Here is a 19003-nt window from a genome sequence, read left to right as displayed (position 1 = left end):
CTTAAAGGAACTGTGTTACATCACAGAGAGATCAGGTGCTGAATGCTTTGTTTTGCAGAGACTGTACAAGAACTAGCATTTCGTTGCTGGTCTTAAACCTTACAGTCACACAGAGTTATGATGAAGTCCTCTAACAACAACACATTCTGCAGAGGGGAGGGGAGTGAGAATGAACTCATGCATATTTCACAAGCAACAAGTGATCACAAAGAGCAATCTTTAGGCAGATTTAGAAGAATGAGTTATTATGATGAAGCCCCAAATATATAGAGAGAGGTTCTGAGGACAGAAAGAACTTCCAAAATCATATATTCACCAAAGGTACCCACAGCCCTCTTCACCAGTGGAAAAATTTAATTGCATTTTATTGGACAATCTATTTAACTTCAGAACAAGTCACCTCTGCGGAACCTTGTGAGAAAAGCAATGAAATCTAAACTGGAAAATAAGTTTTCCTGACCTAGGTAAGGCATGGCAATTAATACTGACAACCATGATTAGCGGAGGTGAGGAAGTGAGTGGCTAGCTCTCTGTTGACACTGTGAATAGCTCTGAAAGAGAGCTACACAGAGAATCATCTCCATGTGGAAACTGTCCTGGTCTCTTTCCAGCCTGTGCCCTCATACTTTGAATTCTCACATGCATTTTAAAATACTTAACAAAAAGAAGTCTTGTAGTCTATCAAAAACTAACAGGTTTATTCTGGTGTAAGCCTTTTAACCACACTGTTTACAATTTCTGTCTCTATCTATATACACACACGTTTCTGCCAAGCAAGGATACACTTCATTCGCATAGGTGGAGTCCACACGGGCCAAAAACAGCGCCCCTGAAACTGTAAAAATAGTTAAAAGCTGTTTGCATGGCTGCCGCCTCCACAATGAGACAGTGCCGTGCTTTTTTTCAATGAGTGAGGCTTTTGGAAAACGGCATTTTCCTGCCGGGGTCGTGGGAATGGCACTGGGTTGGAGGCGCTGCCGCTTTTCGGCGCCTCCATTTCCCCCCTCACTTACCTTCTCTTCCTGCAGAGCGCCACAGGGACGGGGAGGCACATCCACACTGCCCTTTGACCCCTGGGGGTCAGAGGGCAGTGTGGGCAGGCCTCCCTGTCCCTATGGAGCTCCACAGGGAGAGAAGGTAAGTGTGGGGAAAGAATATGGAGGCGCCCCCGCGAGCTGCAGCCATTCTAGGGCTGCTCACACCGAGCGTGTGAACGGCCCCAGGGCTCCACCGGCATCATATATGCCAGTGGGATACCGCTGTAAGGGCCCGTGCGGAATCCACCACAATGAAGCAGACTCTAGTGCATGAAATCCTATCCCAATATAAAGTTACTAGCCCCATAGGATTCCAGCCTAGCACAAGGGCTCCTCTGGAATTTGAAACACTGACATTCATAAAATGCTACACATTCCTTAAAGTGTCAGGTTCTTGGCAAAAAAAAGAAGGATGTACACCATTTATGCACACGCACATATATACACTGCTTCATTATTTACAAAATGCTTAGCAATGACTTAATATCCATTTGATTTGAAAGAATCTGCAACAGCTAAGTTTGTCCACATAACCACTGAGTGGTGCTGCAGTACAAGTTTTAGGTGGATACTCATTCTGTAATGGGGTGAACTGAGATTAAAGACAAGGGAAAGCCCTGTAGGATGAAGAGCATATTTGCATTTGTCCAGAGAATGGTTTTTGGCTGCAAAATGATCTCAATAGGAACTGCAATTCTAGGAATTCTGCTTTGGAAGCTAATGATTCTATTGGCATAGAGAGGGGGCTGATTTATCACCCTTACCCTTAACATGTCCTCACCAGGAAAGCCCCCCCCCCCCAAAGGATTAAGGTGACACAAACCAAAAATGAGTCAAAGTCTGGGGGAAAGTTCATTTTTTTAATATTAGTCACACAACTTGACACAAAAAAGCCCTGGACCCAGAAGGCCTTTTGCTGGCCATTCACACAGAAAGAGGCAATTGATACTGAGGGTGTGTCATAAATAATACCCCTTATACAGCTTTTTTCTTGGCCAGCAGTCAATACGAACCTAAAAAAATTCCATACCTTATCTTCACGCTTACTAATTAAGACAAAATCCCACTCTATTTCATTAGAATCTCAAAGAGCCAGAGAATTAAAAGAATCCAGTGTAAACTGCTTTCCTTTAGTACTGCAGAGCTTTATGTGGGGGTACATACATTGTTTAGGGTTCATAACATGTTCCCCGTTTCCAGGAGCAGCATTTCATGAATAATAGAAGTAAATATGTAGTTGTGGGGATGCTGAGAGTTATTTGATCATTAGCCTCGGGACATGAAGCCTCCTCCACAAGCACCATTTTTACTCTCTATATGCAAGGTTTACAAATCTATTAGCTTGTTAAATACTGTATAAGGCTTTGGTGAAGGCCAACCATGAGTCTCTGCAACCAAAAAGCGCCGAAGATTGGGAGCACAGGCTAACCCCTTACGGAGTTCCATACCACCTTTCCATACTTATTTGATCCTGCGTGAATGGTAATTATACAGACCAGATGGAATCCTCTGGATGTCCTGTGAAGCGTTGTTGTTTAGTAGTCAGGATCTCTAAGGCTCGTTTACCTTGCTTCCCTTCTTATCTGAGGTGGGCCAGGGCCAGGAGGAGGGATGGGGCACCCTCACACTTTGATACCCACCTAATAACAGTAGTGGGGATTAAACGGGGGGGGGGGGGGGGAAGGAACAAACTGAACACCTGAAATGATCTCACCACTGAACCTAGCTAACACACTTGAAGGCATGAAGGATGATCACATTAAATAAAACATCAGGGGAATAGCTAGGGGAGTGTGTGTCCTGCAAACTAAAACTGTGGCCCCTTGGCACAGGGTGCCACACTAGGATGGGGACGAAAGGGTGCTACCATGAAGTTAACTCCTCCTCTCAGCTTCAGATGGGCAATGGGGAAAAGATCATTCAGGCAGACATGAAAGGAATGAGCTGCTTTAGAAGTGGGATTGCTTTCAAGCACTTGGGGAACAAACCACCCCCAAGTGCCCACATTCAAAGCAGATTCTCATCTCCCTGGCTGGGCTTTTGCAGATAGAAAAGTCACTGTGGACAAAAGTGTCTAGAGAAATAGAATTAATAAGTCTCTGCGGTGATTCTTCCACCTCACCAAGTCCATGGGCTCATGCATCATCAATGAGTTTCTCACCATTCTCTTCTTCCTTCCTGTTTCCTTCCCCACATCCACCTCCTTCCTCCTCCTCCTCCTCCTCTGCTCCATCTGTGAAGATATCTTTCTGGCCATAATTCAGAGTGGTACGTGCCAGATCCACTTCAATGGGGAAGACATCCGCATCTCGCAAAACAGCATAGCAGTCATCGTAGTACTTGGAGAATGTGGAAACAAAGCGTTGGAGCTGAAATACGATGTCTTGCACTGTGAGGAGGAAAACCATCATCATGGCAAGCGGCAGACCACAGCCTCCCTGTTGCAGTCTGAAGCATGCAACTGCCACCATACCTACCTTAAGACTATTCAGTATGGCTTATATTTTCTAAAACAATAGGGTAGGGGTGTCCAACTCTGGCACTTCAGATGTTAATGGACTACAATTCCCAATTGGCCATGCCAGCAGGGGATGATGGGAATTGTAGTCCATGAACACCTGAAGCGCCAGAGTTGGACACCCCTGCTACAGAGTAACAAGCCACACACCAAAGAGTATGACCCAAAACACATACATATTTTAAGGTCTTCTACTAAAAATCAAGAGAAAGTGCTTCAGAACAATTTATGGTTACAAAGCAAGACATCCATAATGGATCAGTCCAGCCAGGTAGAGTCAATGAGTGTTTTTAGACCTGAACAAGGTCTGCTACTGCATGCAGGAGACAGCTATATACAGAAATCCAAACACAAGGAAGCTCCAATACCAAATGTTTCTGTTGAATTGAGCTCTAACATGTCAGATTAGGATGGGATACAAAATTTTGGAAGTGTGTTTCCCTGATGCATCTTTCTTCCCTTCCTCCAATATAAGAACATCCCATTTCCATGCTATTCCATGCTATTGATAAGCTCTTTTTAAAAAAATCCTACACCAAAGTGCTGTAAGGTTGTCTTTTGGCTCCACCTAGAGGACCTCCCTTCCCCTGATTCAAACACACTCTTCCAACTCTTTCATCGTGCCGTCTATTGATTGAGTTCTCATAATGTTCCAAACCCATTAACCCTTTTTCCATTGCTTTTCTGCTTCTATTGCCTTTAGCCTAAAATTCTGTTTCCATTACAGCAGGAGAAGGCAAGTAAGTTTCAACAAGGGCTGAAATGTCACCAAGGGAAGAATGGTTTAGGACCCAGCTGCCTACCTCTTCTGTACCATCATGGTACTCCTGGATATTTAAAAAAACATCTGGATGTTGGTTCACCAGATATCCATCCCTACAAATGGCTAAACAACTGCCAACAGTCACTGATAGACTTCAGCAGGAGGGGAAGACTGCCAGTTCAGCTCCAAGTGAAAGTACAAATGTGCAGGAACGGCAGGGGGAATTTTCAGAGTTAGAGGACCTGGTTATTTCCCCCCTGCAGGCCCAGTATGTTTAAAAGGAAGGCAAGGGTCTTTATTGCAGTGGAATCTACCAGTTATTTAGGGGAAGAGCAACCCACTCACCATGTTTCTGGTCTAGCAGCTCCATCTTCTCTAGGACGTCTTTCCTCATCTTAGCAAAGCGTGTCCGTGCCTCCTGGCGGCAGCGCAGGATTAAGCGGTACTCGTAATTCCCTGTGCTGACCCGGTAGAGTGGCTCTCCCAGCGCCTGCCCAAAGCATCATAATTACTATAGCCATTGATCCTAATTCTACAATGGCTTCACATGAGGCTACATTTCCCCCCTGATGTGCCTCTGGAAACTTCAGCTCCCCACATGATCAGAGCTGCCAGACTGGCTGGCTGACAGCCAAACGTGAAAAGCCATGAACTCTGAAGAAGCTTTTGCTGAAGAACAAGCACAGGCTTAGAAGCAGCGAGGCAGGGCAACGAGAGCTCAACCAGAAGACCCATCTCATGGTAAAAAGGACAAAAACACAGAGGCCCCTTCCGCACACACAGAATAATGCATTTTCAAACCACTTTCACAACTGTTTGCAAGTGGATTTTGCTATTCCGCACAGCTTCAAAGAGCACTGAAAGCAGTTTGAAAGTGCATTATTCTGCACGTGCGGAAGGAGCCAGAGATTTTGTGTACCACAAATCAGGAACAGATGTCAGTTCTTCCGGCCCATTTCAGGGAAACACATTTACTCCATAATTTTAAAAAGACTAATGCATACTGTTACTGCCAGGGACTTTTAAATATCACATACTACTAAATGAAAGCCTGTGCCTGAATCTTTGATCCCTGCATTTTTCTTTCCCTGTATTTTTTTTCCAGTTTTCCTGGTCAAATCCTGTTTTCAAAAGAGAAAAGGTAGGCAATGCCTGCTGTGAACCTAAAGTTCACCACCCCCAAAATAAATCCCTTCTCAGAGGCCAAAAATCCCCCCCCCCAGAGTAGTACTCCTCAAATTTAACACCTTTGTAATAGTAACCACATGGTATGGTTTCCTGTCTAATTGTGAAAGGGGACCATGTGGTGGGGGATATGATGACTATCAGAAGGAATGAGGAACCACAGAAAATATTTCGGACTAACCACTGGATATACCCAAGCTCTATATAATGGGTGCCAGGTGACCAAGACAGGGCTTTAACTGATCAAAATAAAACTTGAATTGCCAACATCTGTGTGATTTTACAATGAGTCAGGATGCTGGAAGCTGGAACATATGACAGCCATCCCTAAGTCATCCAGGAAAAACAACTGGTATATGTCACCGCAGGAATGCGATACAGAATTGGGGTCATACTCCATTTCACAGGGATGCAGATGTATATTAATAACTAGTGTGATCTAGATTACTCAGATTTGGTTTGATGTTCTTCATATGTAGAGTTCTATGGAACTATACTTGGAGAGCTATGATTTTAAAGTAAATGTTAAACAAACTATACTGCTTTATGGATTAAGCAGTCTCAAGCCAACTAACCACAGTGCTTAAATTGTAGTTCTTACAGGTTCTTCTGATGCACGCTTTTAATCAGCAAAAAAAGCAGGCATTTTATAAGGTGCCATGAATGGTAACAACTTGCACAATAATGCAAGATTTAATAGAAGACACTTTGGTGAGCCCATACACTGTTCACCCATCCTTACATTTATGTATGTGATGCCAGATAAGCTAATAAGCATGACTATGAACACTCAAAAGCAACATCAGGAGAAAGCCTTGGCCCCTTTGTCCTGCGTTGTGGTCATCCAGGGCAACTGGCTGTCCACAGAGGGCAGTTTCACACATGCAGAATAAAGACTTTCAATCCACTTTCACAATTGTTTGGAAGTGGACTTTGCTATTTGCACAGTAAAATTCAGCTGCAAAGTGTGTTGAAAGTGGATTGAAAGTGCATTATTCTGCATGTGCGAAAGTGCCCTGTGTGAGAGGTGATGCTGGAGTAGGTGGACCACTGGTTCGATTCAGCAGACTCTTATGGGACTCTGAAGGAAGCAGTTGGGAAACCAGAACCTTTGAACTTACATTACAGGTGTTTTCTTCATCATCCATCTCCTTCACCTTGAGACAGTAGGACTGCCAAAGATAAGAAACGTCCGACATTACAAGAGAATTCAAGCACCGAAACAGACAGCGTGGAATACAGAGGAACATGAATTGCTCAAAATTAGTCTCCAAGAATTCATTGCTGTTTTTGCATTGGTTGCTTGTTGCATTTAAAAATTCAGGCAAACTGAACAGCACTCAGATATTAGCAGCAGAATGTAACAGATAGCTGTCAATTAACAAGCAACTGCTTTCCTGTGCACCACACAACATTAACAACATTGTAACGAAAATATGAAAGCATTTGAGAGGTAAAATTAGGACTAATTTGCCCATTACCCCTTTGCATACAAAGCCTTCATTCCAAGCCAGGAAGAGTGAGAGGCTTATTATGATAGTACAAATAATGTACATGCAGTGGTGGGATCCAAAAATTTTAATAACAGATTCCAATGGTGGTGGGATTCAAACAGTGGCGCTGCCTATTGGGCAGGGAGATTGCTTTAGTAACCCCTTCTCGGCACTCAGAAAAAATTAGTAACCACTTCTAGAGAAGTGGTGAGAACTGGTTAGATCCCACCTCTGTGTACAAGCATGCATGCATGCATGCATGCATGCATGCATGCATGTATGGGGTGGGAAAGGAAGTTATAATCTGGACAAATTGAGAATTTAAAAATATCTCCAGCCGTGCATATACTAGTAAACGAATTGTATTAAAATGACAAGATTCCATTTAAAAATCTCCATATCCAATCTTTTCATCTTCCTTGTCCTGACAGTTAATAATCAGACAATGAACTGGACAGATGCTTTCAGGCTTGTGGAGGTCCAGTTGGACAGCTGTTTTTCTTTGCCATCTTTAACATTTTTTGCAGTTTTAAAGTTTCAGTTGGATTTATATGGAACTGTTTTAAGATTGTTGTTTTTAAATAAAGTGTGGAAGCCTCTCTGAGCCCAGCATTGGCCGAGGAGGCGGGTATCGAATCTAAGAAATAAACAAACACTAAAATATATTTTAAAATGGCAGTCTGGGGGAGGCTGCATAATGAGGTGAGGCAGAGGGTGCTTTTTTAATGGTCAGACATGGCCATTAACAATAACAGACAAGCATTAGAAAGTAGTAAATACTGCAGAAGAAAGCGGTACTGTAAAATATATCTCCAAGACAAAATCATTGAAAGGCAAAGGAGTGAAAGGAAATCAAACCAAGATCAGAATAAAAGGAAACATTCCTTGGTTTGGCTTTGATTTCTAACATTTATGCTGTTATGGCATGGCAAGGCCAAAGAACGGCAAACTCTTATGCTGAAGAAACATCCCCCTGTGGCATTTTTATTTGTACCACAAATAGCCCAACAACATTACATGGCATTTTTGGCCTGCACAGTCCACATACAACACTGGGGCACAGCCATATCCCACCATCTCTTGCTTTCCTTTTAATTTTTTTTAAAGGCAAGTATTTCACAAAATAGGTACTAAAACTACCACTATACCCCATTTATGCTAGCAAAAAGATAATTTGAAACCAGTTATCTTTGCATCGTTAAGGCATTCAGTTGTTCTCACATATTCAGCACTGAAAGAAGCCATGCCCTATCCAGGTCCCAGCACCACTGCAATCCTAATGCACAAATAGTTCAAATTATTCATTTCATAAGCTGATACGCTGATGTTCCAGTCCCCACCCCCCAGTGGCTTAGTATGCTCTACCTGGCAGTAGGTAAGCAACTTCCACAAAATGTACACTTCTACATTCTCCTGGCCTATCATTTCCAGCAACTGGAAGTTAACATGTTATCATTTTATCAGTGATCCTTCTTACTGCTCCTTGTTCGCTTCCTAAAGAGCACCTGTCACCAGTCACTGCTTTGGGTGAAATGGATCAATGTTTTGAGGCTTTAAGTCACAACTGTAAAATGCCTTTAGTGGGCTAAACTGAACTAAAAAAAAGAAAAGCTTAGGATGTTTAAATCAAAGTAAACCACCCAAAAGAAAAATGTAAATCCCCTTGCAAATACCATGATGGGAGCTCATTTTAGACCTCCAAATCTTCTAACAACCTTATTACTAAAAACAAAAGAGACAGCTCACCAAATACTCAAACTTGACATCCAAATACTTCTTGATTGTTAGTCGTGTATCAGGAATGGCTTTGTTAAGGTAAGTGTTCAGATCAGTCAGCATCTGTAGGGAAAAGAGGGGTAAAAAAGGGAAAAATAATGCAAAGCAGAGCAGTATTGTACGTACGTAAGAACACAGATACAGCCTGCTGGATCACAGTATGGTCCATCTACTGCACCATAACGTTTCACAGTGCAGCCAACCAACTGGGCATAGAGATTAAGGCCTTCCCCTGATTCTGCCTCCTAGCACTGCTATTCAGAGATCTGCTGCTTCTGAACATGGAAGTTCCATTTACTCACCATAGCTAGTAGCAACTGATGGATGCAATTTCTATGACTCTAATTTCATTTCAAAATCACCTTTGTTTGTGGCCATCACTGGCAGTGAATTCCACAGTCTAATTACTGATAACTACATAAGTATGTATTTTTGTCTATGGATGCAAGTCCTCCTACTAGAAAGAGGGAGGAAAAGTTCTCTTTGTCCACTTTATCCAGCCCCAGCTATAATTTCATAAACTTCTACCCTGTCCCCCCATTCAACCATCTTTTTCTAGACTGCACAATCCCAAACTCTCCAGCCTTTCCTTAGAGGAAAGGTAGTTCAACCCTTTAATCACCGTGGTTGACCTCTTTCCCTACTGGGTCTTCAGAAAACAAGTTCAACAGTCTCAGAACAGGATGTGACTTGTGGCTACCTCCATTTCTGATAACTCTTGGAACACAATTCAAATACTGGAGATTCAAACTGCATGCACTGGATGTTCTATAAGACAGATGTCGTTTTTTCTGGGCCTGATGCCACATTTGTGGGCAACTTTGTGAAGGCTCTTGCTCACCACTGCTATTACAGTTCAGTTCACCAATCCAAACACAATCCAAACGTTTAATGAACCCTGCCATTTCCACACGGTCACTGAGTAATGCCAGACCCATGAATTGCAAGCTCTTCTTTCTCTCTCACTGACCAGTGCCAGGCTTGCTGGGAGATAAACAAGGAAACAAGTAGGAAAATAAGCCAAATAAGGCCATGCAGATCCATCTTTTTTCACAATTTTATCTGTATCATTCCACTTTCACCTTGTCTGGGAGATCCCAATCCCTCAGTACTTGCACTGCCACTTCCATGGCCTCAAAATATCACAGATACTGATCTATGTTCCCTGTTTCCCCAGAAAATAAACAGTGTCTTATATTAATTTTTGCTCCCAAAGATGCGCTATGTCTTATTTTCAGGGGATGTCTTATTTTTCTGGTGTTCTGTTCGACGGGCATGCTTCTAAACAAAAACTTTGCTACGTCTTACTTTCGGGGGATGCTTTATATTTAGCACTTCAGCAAAATCTCTACTACGTCTTATTTTCAGAGGATGTCTTATTTTCAGGGAAACAGGGTATTATCTTTGCTGAATATGTGTGTTCCAGTAAAACTGTCAGAGCTGTGCCCATTATTATTTATGAATAGATTTTATAAAAATTTTATTCAAAAGTGTGTTGGAAAATTCCTTTAGAGCTTTTCCATAAAGATTTATTTTGAGTTATTCTGGACACATTCAAAAGAGAAAACTGCTAAAAGACAATTAATCTTTTCTATACCCCCCACCCCTTACTTATTTCCTCCTGTGGTTTGTTCACTTACCGGTTTCATGGTTTTTAAAAGGCGGATTCCAAATTTCTCAATGCTGCGATGAGCGTCTGCAAATTTCACAAATGCTTCACTGGCAGCTGGCTGAGGCTCTCGTACACCAATGACTGAGAAAACATCCCCAAATGCTGAGCAAAGACAGCAAAACATGTAAATGAAAGACGGTAGTTGATATCTCATGTACATTTTCAGGTGCCTTTAATTACCACCTGGAAACATTCCTTTTATTCATGGTTCTCACTTTAATGTTGCCACATACTTATAGTCAATATGGCAGACATTTCTCCACGCCTTCTCTAGATACTGGCCAATACCACCTTGCAATTAGATGTAAATGTAATCCTAGTCTTTCAGTATTTCGCATTACCATTTTCTTCACTGTCTTTCTCTGCTTTTCAGTGTAATTGATTAGGACAGGGAAGCCTGGTCAGCTTCAATGAGACCTTACCAAGTTTCTTTTTAAGCTTTTACTGCACATCCAAGCTTATATGCTTTTTTGAAGAGGGAAAAAAAACCTTCCCCATTCCAGAGTAGCCGCAAAAGAGAAGACTGGTGACATTCTAGCACAGTTGACCTTCACAGCTTAACAGATTTACTTGAGAGCAGAGAAGGGGAACAATAAAGGAGATTGGCATTGAGAAACTGACAGGGGTCTTCCACACATACAAACAGCCATTTCTGTACAGGGAGGAGAAGTTAAAATGTGAAAAAGGTATCACTTCTGATAGGCTGCCCTTGTTCACAGGTTAAAAAAAACTGCAGGAAATTTAAAAAGCAATTGCAAATGAATATTCCTGTATCCCCATCAATGGATTGAAAACTCTAATGTAACGTTATTTAAAACTTTATTTCTATCTTCTATAAAAGCAGACCAACAGCGAGAGACAAGACTCAAAAGCACTTTTTTGTAAAACCATGTCAAATCTGTCTGTTGTCCAATGTCAAATACAGCGGTAGAAAGTGATGGTTTACCTCTGTGAGTTTGAGACAGTTCAAAGAATGCTCTGAGAAGACTTTTTGTATACTCCATCATGCCTAGAAAGGGGTGTTAAAAAGCACAAGAATCATTCAATGAGGAAATATATACATGGGACATTCTCTTGCTTCGTCATCAAATTAGAGGCTGAGAAGAAACCAGGACAAAATGTGGCTGAGTATATTACACTGATGAGTCCTGGATTGTGTTAAAAGCTGAAGCTTACACTAGTTTTTCACTATTGCCTTAAACTCGTGGCCCTCCAGATGTTCATGAACTACAATTCCCATCAGTCCCTCCCAACATGAGCATTGGCTATACTGGCAAGGGCTGATGGGAATTGTAGTTCATGAACATCTGGAGGGCCACAAGTTTGACACCTGTGCCTTAGCCTATATAAGGCATACACAAGGAAAGCAACCCTGGGCTGAAGACATGCAAGTGCTCTGAGGATCAGGTATGTTCAAACAGGACATCAAATTTCTGAAGAAACCTTCACAGAGATGAGTCCTGAGACTAAATAAATAAATAAATGAATTATCCCTCCCACGACTGCAGAGCAAAAGATGGAGAGAGGCTGGACTTACCTTTGTAGAGTTCTGCAGTCCTCTCCAGTTCTTCCAGTCTCTTTACCAGTCCATCTAGAAGAGGGGGGGAAGAAGGGCAAAGATTAACTGTTTTGATGAGTTCTATCCAAGAAGACGGGCAGCCCTATGCAATTCCAGGCAAGATTCCTTAGATAGGGTTTCAGTCGTCCATGCATCTTTCAAAGGCTCATTAAAGCTAAGGAGAGACCAAGGGCAATCTTGAAACTGCAGATGTATATATCCTGTGCAGAGAGGAGCAGCCCACTTCAGAATGACTACGAAGAAAATGGCAAAAAACCCACTGCTCAGCGAGAGACCCTCGAAGTTCCAATGGTCAACTCCAGAAAGTTGTTGTAAAAATCAACAGCAGTGTGTACAGCTGCCCAACACCCAAAAATGTTAGACATCAACATCCTGCTGCTATAGCACCACCTATAGCCAGCAACCAAAACACTGAAAATGTCCTAACACTGATTCCCACAGAATCAAAATAAAAGAGACCACTCACACATCAGACCTCCACAGATTAGCCCAAGTAACCAAGAACAGAGGCACAAAACTAGCAAGGAGCATCACAATGACCCACCTGAAAAATAGACTAAGGCTCCTTCCGCACATGCAGAATAATGCACTTTCAAACTGCTTTCGGTGCTCTTTGAAGCTGTGCGGAATAGCAAAATCCACTTGCAAACAGTTGTGAAAGTGGTTTGAAAACGCATTACTCTGCGTGTGCAGAAGGGACCCCTGTCAGTTGATTTCAACAAAGGAGCTGATGTATTGTTGAAGGATTTCGGCTGTGAAAGCAAATGGCTGTTGTGGATTTTCCAGGTTGTGAGGCCATGGTCTGTGAGGCTCCTAATGTTTTGCCCATATCTTTGGCTGGCATCTTCAGAGGCATGTCATGGTAAAATGCATTTCTACTCCTGCAGATGCCAGCCACAGATGCAGGCAAAATCTTTCAGAACAAACGTTACCAGACCATGGCCACACAGCCCAGAAAACCCACAACAGCCAATTTTCAGAACATTTGGGTCAGCCAGGAAACATAGTAAAAAATTTAGCCAACATTTGTGTTCGAACACTTCAAGATGTATCAATAATCCTGTCGACAATGTTGGTGAAGTTTCCAGTCCAATAGCATTATGAAACAAGTACAGATGCTAAACTGCAGACCGAACTAAGGAGCATGCATACTTTGTAAATATAGAAAAAGCTGACACAGTTTTTGCCAGCAAAGATCAGCCAAACCCGTAGCTTCCTCTTACCATTGCAGAGGATGGCTCGGCTCAGCCCCAGAGCATCTGCTGTCCCTGAACTCATGTTCTCCACCAGGCGGTGTTTCACTTTCTTCAGCACTGTATTCCAGGAAAGATACAAAGAACACACAAGCACAATCATTGCAATCCCCAATCGGCGAAATGCTCTGGCTTCCGCTGCTCAGAATGAACATAACTTGGCTAGAATGAGCCAGAAACTGCAGAACAGGAGAAAAAAAAACCAGCATACCAATATCCAAGGTCTTGCCCTGCTTTGGGTCAGCCTGGAGTTTGTTGTAGTGAATTGTCACTTCTCCCTGGAACAGCAGAAACCAGAGCTATCATTATTCCAGAATTAAGAAAAGGGACCTGCTTTGCACTCAAATAATCCTTCGTCTCACCTTCACCACCTGTATCATTTTGGCCACTTCTACTTTTGTTTTTCCTTTGACCGACTTCCCATTCACACCTGTGATTTCATCCCCTGCTGCCAAAGTTCCATCCAGACCCGAAGGAGTATTATCAAACACCTAAGGAAGTCAACACATAATGGAAGGTGAGAGCGGGAATAAACAAAAGGAGGAAACGAGTAGCAACTAAGTGCACCTATGGAGCTGAGTGCTACCAGCTTTTTTGCTTCTGCCAGGTTCAGTGTTATCCTGTGTGCAACTGCTATTTTTTCCTTCCCAAAGGCAAAATTCTCCTCTCCTACAAATACCAACCTGAACAATATAAAGACAGGGACAGTACGGGGCTCCTCCCCCTATGCTGATACCAATCAGATTCTGGCTGTCTTTCTTCAATGTCACTGTCCCAGGCACAGTGGGAATGCCCCTAGAGTGAAACACAGGTACACAAATGTAATTAAAATTGCTACCATCAATTGTTTCTAACATACGCTTTTAATATAATTATAATATACACATTGCTTACAGTAACACAATAATTATAATATACACATTGCTTACAATAACACAAGTGCCAAATCACATCTACTGAAAAAATTGCACTCATTTGATGATATTTTTATTCTGAAATCATCAATTTAAAGTTTGTAAACAGTTCTTCAAGAATTCTGTCAGTTTTATGATTAGTGAGGTTTGTAAAACAGTCAGTTTAGGAATGTAATAATGTTTTCTAACCATTTAGTTCAGCCTGCTGGTGTATTTTCAAGCCTCAACTTTTGAGTAACAAGAACTAAAAGCTTAATATTTTTTAAAGTGAAAAATTGAGACGTTATAAACATATTAACCAATTATTGTGAGATGCAGAAAAGGGCTTTCAAGTTCTCCTATGCCTGCCATAAGTGCTATTTGTGGAATGATACCCCTGACTCTCAAGCTCTCAGCCAATCCAGGCACAGACAAATTCTGTGTCAACTGAACCAATCCTTAAAACTGTGAAAACAGCCTTGAATCTGACTCTCAAAGGACAGGCTATAATAGCACTGGGATAGAAAGATAAGAAGAAATGGACTATTTTGAAATGGTTGGAATATATATGGAAACAAATACAACTGGACATTTTTGAAATAATGGCAAGAAATAATTTATGGCAAGAGAAACAGAGAGACATTTTGAAGATACGGACACAATTTGTGGACTGGATGAAAGACACTGGAGTCAAAGAAGAAATATGGGAGAAGAGAGTACAAAGAATGAACTTACTGCTGCTTATTTAAATAAACGGGAAAGAAAATTGAGGGGGGAGGGGGAAAAGGGGGGGAAAGTATGGTTTGGAATATGCCAAAAAGAATGAATATATTGTATAAACGTATTGAAATTTCAAACTATACAATAAAAAAAATTTTAAGGAAAAGAAAAAAAATCAAAGGACATGCTACAACAGCTATTTTTCAGTGTCTTAATTTTATCGTTTTCCAGCATAAGGACAGTTGCTGTGAAGGTATGCTGTCCACAAGTATGCAAGGTTGGCTGTAATAACACCTTATTAGAACAAGCCTTTTTTTGTACCATTGGTAGAAAAAGGAGGTAGAGGGAAGTGAAGCACTTACAGCTTATCCTCCTCAATGTCAAAGTCCAAGTCTGTAAACATTGTTCCAACTGACCGAAGGCCACTTTTGGGAGATGCTGAATGCCCTGAATTACCTAGAAACGAGAAAAGCCCATAAATGGGGATCATCAATTGGTATTTTTCCTGCACATCCAGAGTCATGGCTTTCATGACGAGACCTGTTTCAACACAATCCCACTCCCTCTGCAAAGTGAAACACAGAAATAAACTTCCCACCAGCCAAAACAGATTTTTAATTCGACATTCTGTAGAAGAAGGAAATATTAATCACCCAGGAAATCAATATTAGTGACCACTTATTAGAATTCTGGCCCTGACCTGGATGGCCTAGGCTAGCCTGATCTCATCAGATCTCAGAAGTAAAGCAGGGTTAGCCTTGCTTAGTAATTGGATGGGAAGCAACCAAAGAATGCCAGAATTGTTGTAAAGTGGAAGGCAATGGCAAATCATCTCTGTTAGACTCTTGCCTTGAAAACCCTATGGGGTCTCCACATGTCGAGTGTGACTTGGTGGCACTTTTACACTTACACACACACACAATTTCTGTGTTGGATAACAGCTCTAGGTTACATAAATCTCACTGCAGGTAAATACCAAGTCATGCCCTAAAACATGACATGTACTTCATTCATGTTTCATAAAAACATTCAAAACATTAAAACCAGATCTGATTGGCTGGTAGCTCCACTTCATACCTAGATGCAGCTAACACTAAAAAGCAGCTTCACAATGTGATCCAGTAAGCAGGAAAAGTAATTTAAACCTATGTTCCCACTTAAGGTTTTTATGCACATGCAGGCATGTAACACCAGATTAAGATGGTCATATCAGTGTACATCCGATACCAAAAAAATGTTTTAGTGCATGGTTTAATTTTTTTCCAAGGGGAATGTGTATATATCAAACAGAAAACATACTAGAACATAGGTCTGATTTAATAGTTACATTCTTTCAAGTTTATATGGGGAGACAGAAGCTTGCTGCCCTGAGTTTTTGGGAGGAAGGGCAAGATGAAAATGCAGACACTGGCAGATGGTCATGTTTTTCTTTAGGCTGTGACAGGCTGACCTGCTGTTTTCTGCATACCCAAGCCAAAAGCAAAACCGGGCTGGTTTTGACTCCCACTGCCCCCAGCCAGATGGCCCCTGTGGGCAAAGTAGCCCCACGGGAGTCACCTGACACTGAGGAAGGGGCAAACTAGGGTCGGTTTGTTTAAGGAGAAAGAGATGCAGGCAGGCTGGGTGGACCTAAGTCGGACTGGGGAGCCATAGGAGGCTTACCCTGAGACCCCCACCCTCCTTTCCTCCCCTTTCATAAAAGAGAGAGCAGCTTTTAACTCCACACCCACCTCAAGAAGGAGGAGGGGTGATTTGCCTGCCCTCTTCCTCACCGGAAGCGCCTGGCTCGAGCTCAGCATCCGCATCCACCTGCTTCTGGGCTTCTCTTCTTCTCTACCTGTCACTCAGAGGCTCCCCGCTGGTTCCTCCACGTCAGTACCAAACCTGGTCGGAAGGCACGCCCTCTGGGCTCGTCTAGTCCCGCCCCCTTCGGCGGCCTGCCTAAGAGTGCTTACGAATTGAGGGCAACAGGCAGCCACTAATTCATTCATTTCTCGCGATATTACAATGCAGGTGTGATCGGGTAGGGGGAAAAGAAAGCGGGTTGGTGCGGTGATGGAACGCGTTGACGTCACAATGGAGAGGGGGGGGTCAGGATGGGCGGGGCCTGGGCGTTTCTCAATAAGTGAGTAGGGGGGAGGAAAGGAAGGAAAAGCTTCGGGGAGGCCGGGGGTGGGGGAGGCTTCCGAGCACTAAGAGACAAAATTGCAGCAAAGGATCATAGACCGACAAATCAGATTGAAACTCTGGCACCTTCCGCACATGCAAAATAATGCACTTTCAATGCACTTTGCAGCTGGGTTTTACTATGTGGAATAGCAAAATCTACTTTCAAATGTTAGTGAAAGTGGATTGAAAGTGCATTATTCTGCATGTGCAGAAGGGACCTCTGAAAATTATTCTGTTGAATTGTTCTAAAGCCACAAGTCACGTTAAGGCTGCAGTTCGTAAGCACTGTTACATTCTTCTGAGTAAACATGCATAGGATCGAAGACCTTTATGCACATTTGCTTGGGAGTGGTGCATAGAATTGGGCTGCGCACTTGGATCACCTTTAGGGAACGGAAATGGTGCTTCAAGTCTCAGGCAGGGTATATTCGTAAAGAACTGGCACACACTTTAAAACTTGGTGTGAAAATGGGAATTTGTGGTTTACTAGATGTTATTTTGAGACTCTGGAAAAAATAATGGAACAAAATGACAGTTAACTATTGTGCATACTCCTGGTTAGAGGCTGGAGGTTTCCCTCCTAATTAATGATGCTGCTGTTCCCATCCATATCAGTCTCCTGTTTAGTGTTGCTGATCAAGAAATAGACAGCTGGAGAGCTACTTTTATTCCACCACGACCACGGACACAACGCGGTGATTGTCTTTTCAAGCAGAAACCAGAGCAAGGGTTGTTAGATCACTGCTCGCTTTTAGAAGAAAGCAATTTAGCCAGTTTTGAACCATTTCAGCTGCAGCATATCAAAATAAAGATGTGCTTGAAAGTATACAGTCCAATAGAAATGATCTTCAAAACCTAAATTAATTAGTATAAAAATAGATGAAGTGGTGATAGCTGTTGCCATAAAGAAAAAGAAATGGTGTGGATTAGTATATTGGTAGAATGTTGGAGGCTGAAATCAGAATGGAAAGTGCAGAAATAATTCTGTATGGTGGTTGGGATACCAGTGCTAGGAGATAATGTTGGGGAAATCCTGGGCCTCTGTACTCCGTGTATCGGTTCTATAGAGCAACTGGTTGGCAACTGTGTGAAGTAGGATGCTGGATTAAATGGCCCACTGGTCTGATCCAACAGGGCTCTTATGGTCTTAAGGGATGTTTAGCAAAGAAATGAGCTTGCTCATAGATACCTAGTTCATTATTATTGAAAATTCCTGTTACTCATTCTGTAATTCTCAGAATGCAATAGCTCAGTTGGTATACTTGGATCCCAGTGTTTTTTCGAGGAAATGCCTTACATTTTCAGTGACTGTGACATTACTATTGTATTGATGCTGTATACCGCTGTAGGACCAAAGTAAAAAAAGGGAGATGTTTCAGGCTAAAAAGTATAATGTGTTCTTTAAGTGGCATGTTGTGTTGAAATTTAAACTTTGAATAGTTAATCAAGAGATTTTTTTGGAAGAAAATGGTGGTGAATGTTCAGTACATTATAGATTTTGGAATAACTATTGTTGTGATTCAGTCTGTGACACTGTTGCTGTTGCTGTTTATTCTGCTCAATGAAACACAGAAACCAGCATGGCATTTTCCCACTATACACATCTCCCATCCAGATGTACGTAATACCACACAGCTTTTAACATATTGTACGCATTGTACAATATGGCCTTCTCCTCCAGAATGAAGTACAGTTTAACAGTCAAATATTTTAAAGTGCCTTTACCTTGGTCAGAAGGTTCATGGACTGAAAGGTTGCTTTGATTTCTGTAAATCAAGAAGATCCCCTATTGTTTGTCATTTCTCTCTCACCTGCCACTGTAGAATCTCTGGTGAATCAAGAGTCTTCTATGACTTGACTTTTGACCTATTAAAGAGCACCACTCTTTTATCTAGAAATGTGTGGGCAACATGACTTAGTTAACCATTATTTCTCTTTCCCTCAG

General features: G+C 42.1%; 1 protein-coding gene across 3 annotated transcripts; it reads right to left on the bottom strand.

Annotated features, from left to right (window-relative positions):
- PICK1 (protein interacting with PRKCA 1) lies at positions 1 to 16899 on the bottom strand. Of its 3 annotated transcripts, XR_007244865.1 has the most exons (14): positions 16620 to 16898; positions 15252 to 15345; positions 13960 to 14071; positions 13639 to 13767; positions 13488 to 13554; positions 13247 to 13336; positions 11982 to 12035; positions 11391 to 11453; positions 10413 to 10546; positions 8743 to 8835; positions 6625 to 6675; positions 4664 to 4808; positions 2735 to 3426; positions 1 to 10 (listed from the first exon to the last, which is right to left on the bottom strand). XR_007244865.1 is itself a non-coding variant. In XM_048501329.1 (13 exons), the coding sequence occupies exons 2-13, from the start codon at positions 15290 to 15292 to the stop codon at positions 3173 to 3175; spliced, it is 1233 nt and encodes a 410-aa protein (XP_048357286.1). In that variant the 5' UTR covers positions 15293 to 15345; positions 16662 to 16899; the 3' UTR covers positions 1884 to 3172. The 3 variants fall into 3 exon arrangements, 2 of the variants coding, with proteins under 2 accessions (XP_048357286.1, XP_048357285.1); XM_048501329.1 differs by lacking the exon at positions 1 to 10 and having other exon boundaries at positions 1884 to 3426; positions 16662 to 16899; XM_048501328.1 differs by lacking the exon at positions 1 to 10 and having other exon boundaries at positions 1884 to 3426.
- Between the last annotated feature and the right edge of the window lie 2104 nt (positions 16900 to 19003).

The sequence above is a fragment of the Sphaerodactylus townsendi genome, linkage group LG06, assembly GCF_021028975.2.
Source record: "Sphaerodactylus townsendi isolate TG3544 linkage group LG06, MPM_Stown_v2.3, whole genome shotgun sequence".
In the NCBI taxonomy this organism is placed as follows: domain Eukaryota; kingdom Metazoa; phylum Chordata; class Lepidosauria; order Squamata; family Sphaerodactylidae; genus Sphaerodactylus; species Sphaerodactylus townsendi.
The sequence above is the reverse complement of the archived record's forward strand: the minus strand, read 5'-3'. Positions and strand labels throughout refer to the sequence as shown.

Bases quoted from the DNA above. Each gene is read 5' to 3' on its own strand.
- PICK1 (XM_048501329.1), bottom strand. From the start codon at position 15,292: ATGTTTACAGACTTGGACTTTGACATTGAGGAGGATAAGCT. The intron at 8,836-10,412 runs GTAAGTGAACAA...TTTTCCCTACAG, and splicing joins TTTTAAAAACCATGAAACCG to ATGCTGACTGATCTGAACAC. The intron at 4,809-6,624 runs GTAAGTTCAAAG...TGCTTTGGGCAG, and splicing joins ATGAAGAAAACACCTGTAAT to GCGCTGGGAGAGCCACTCTA.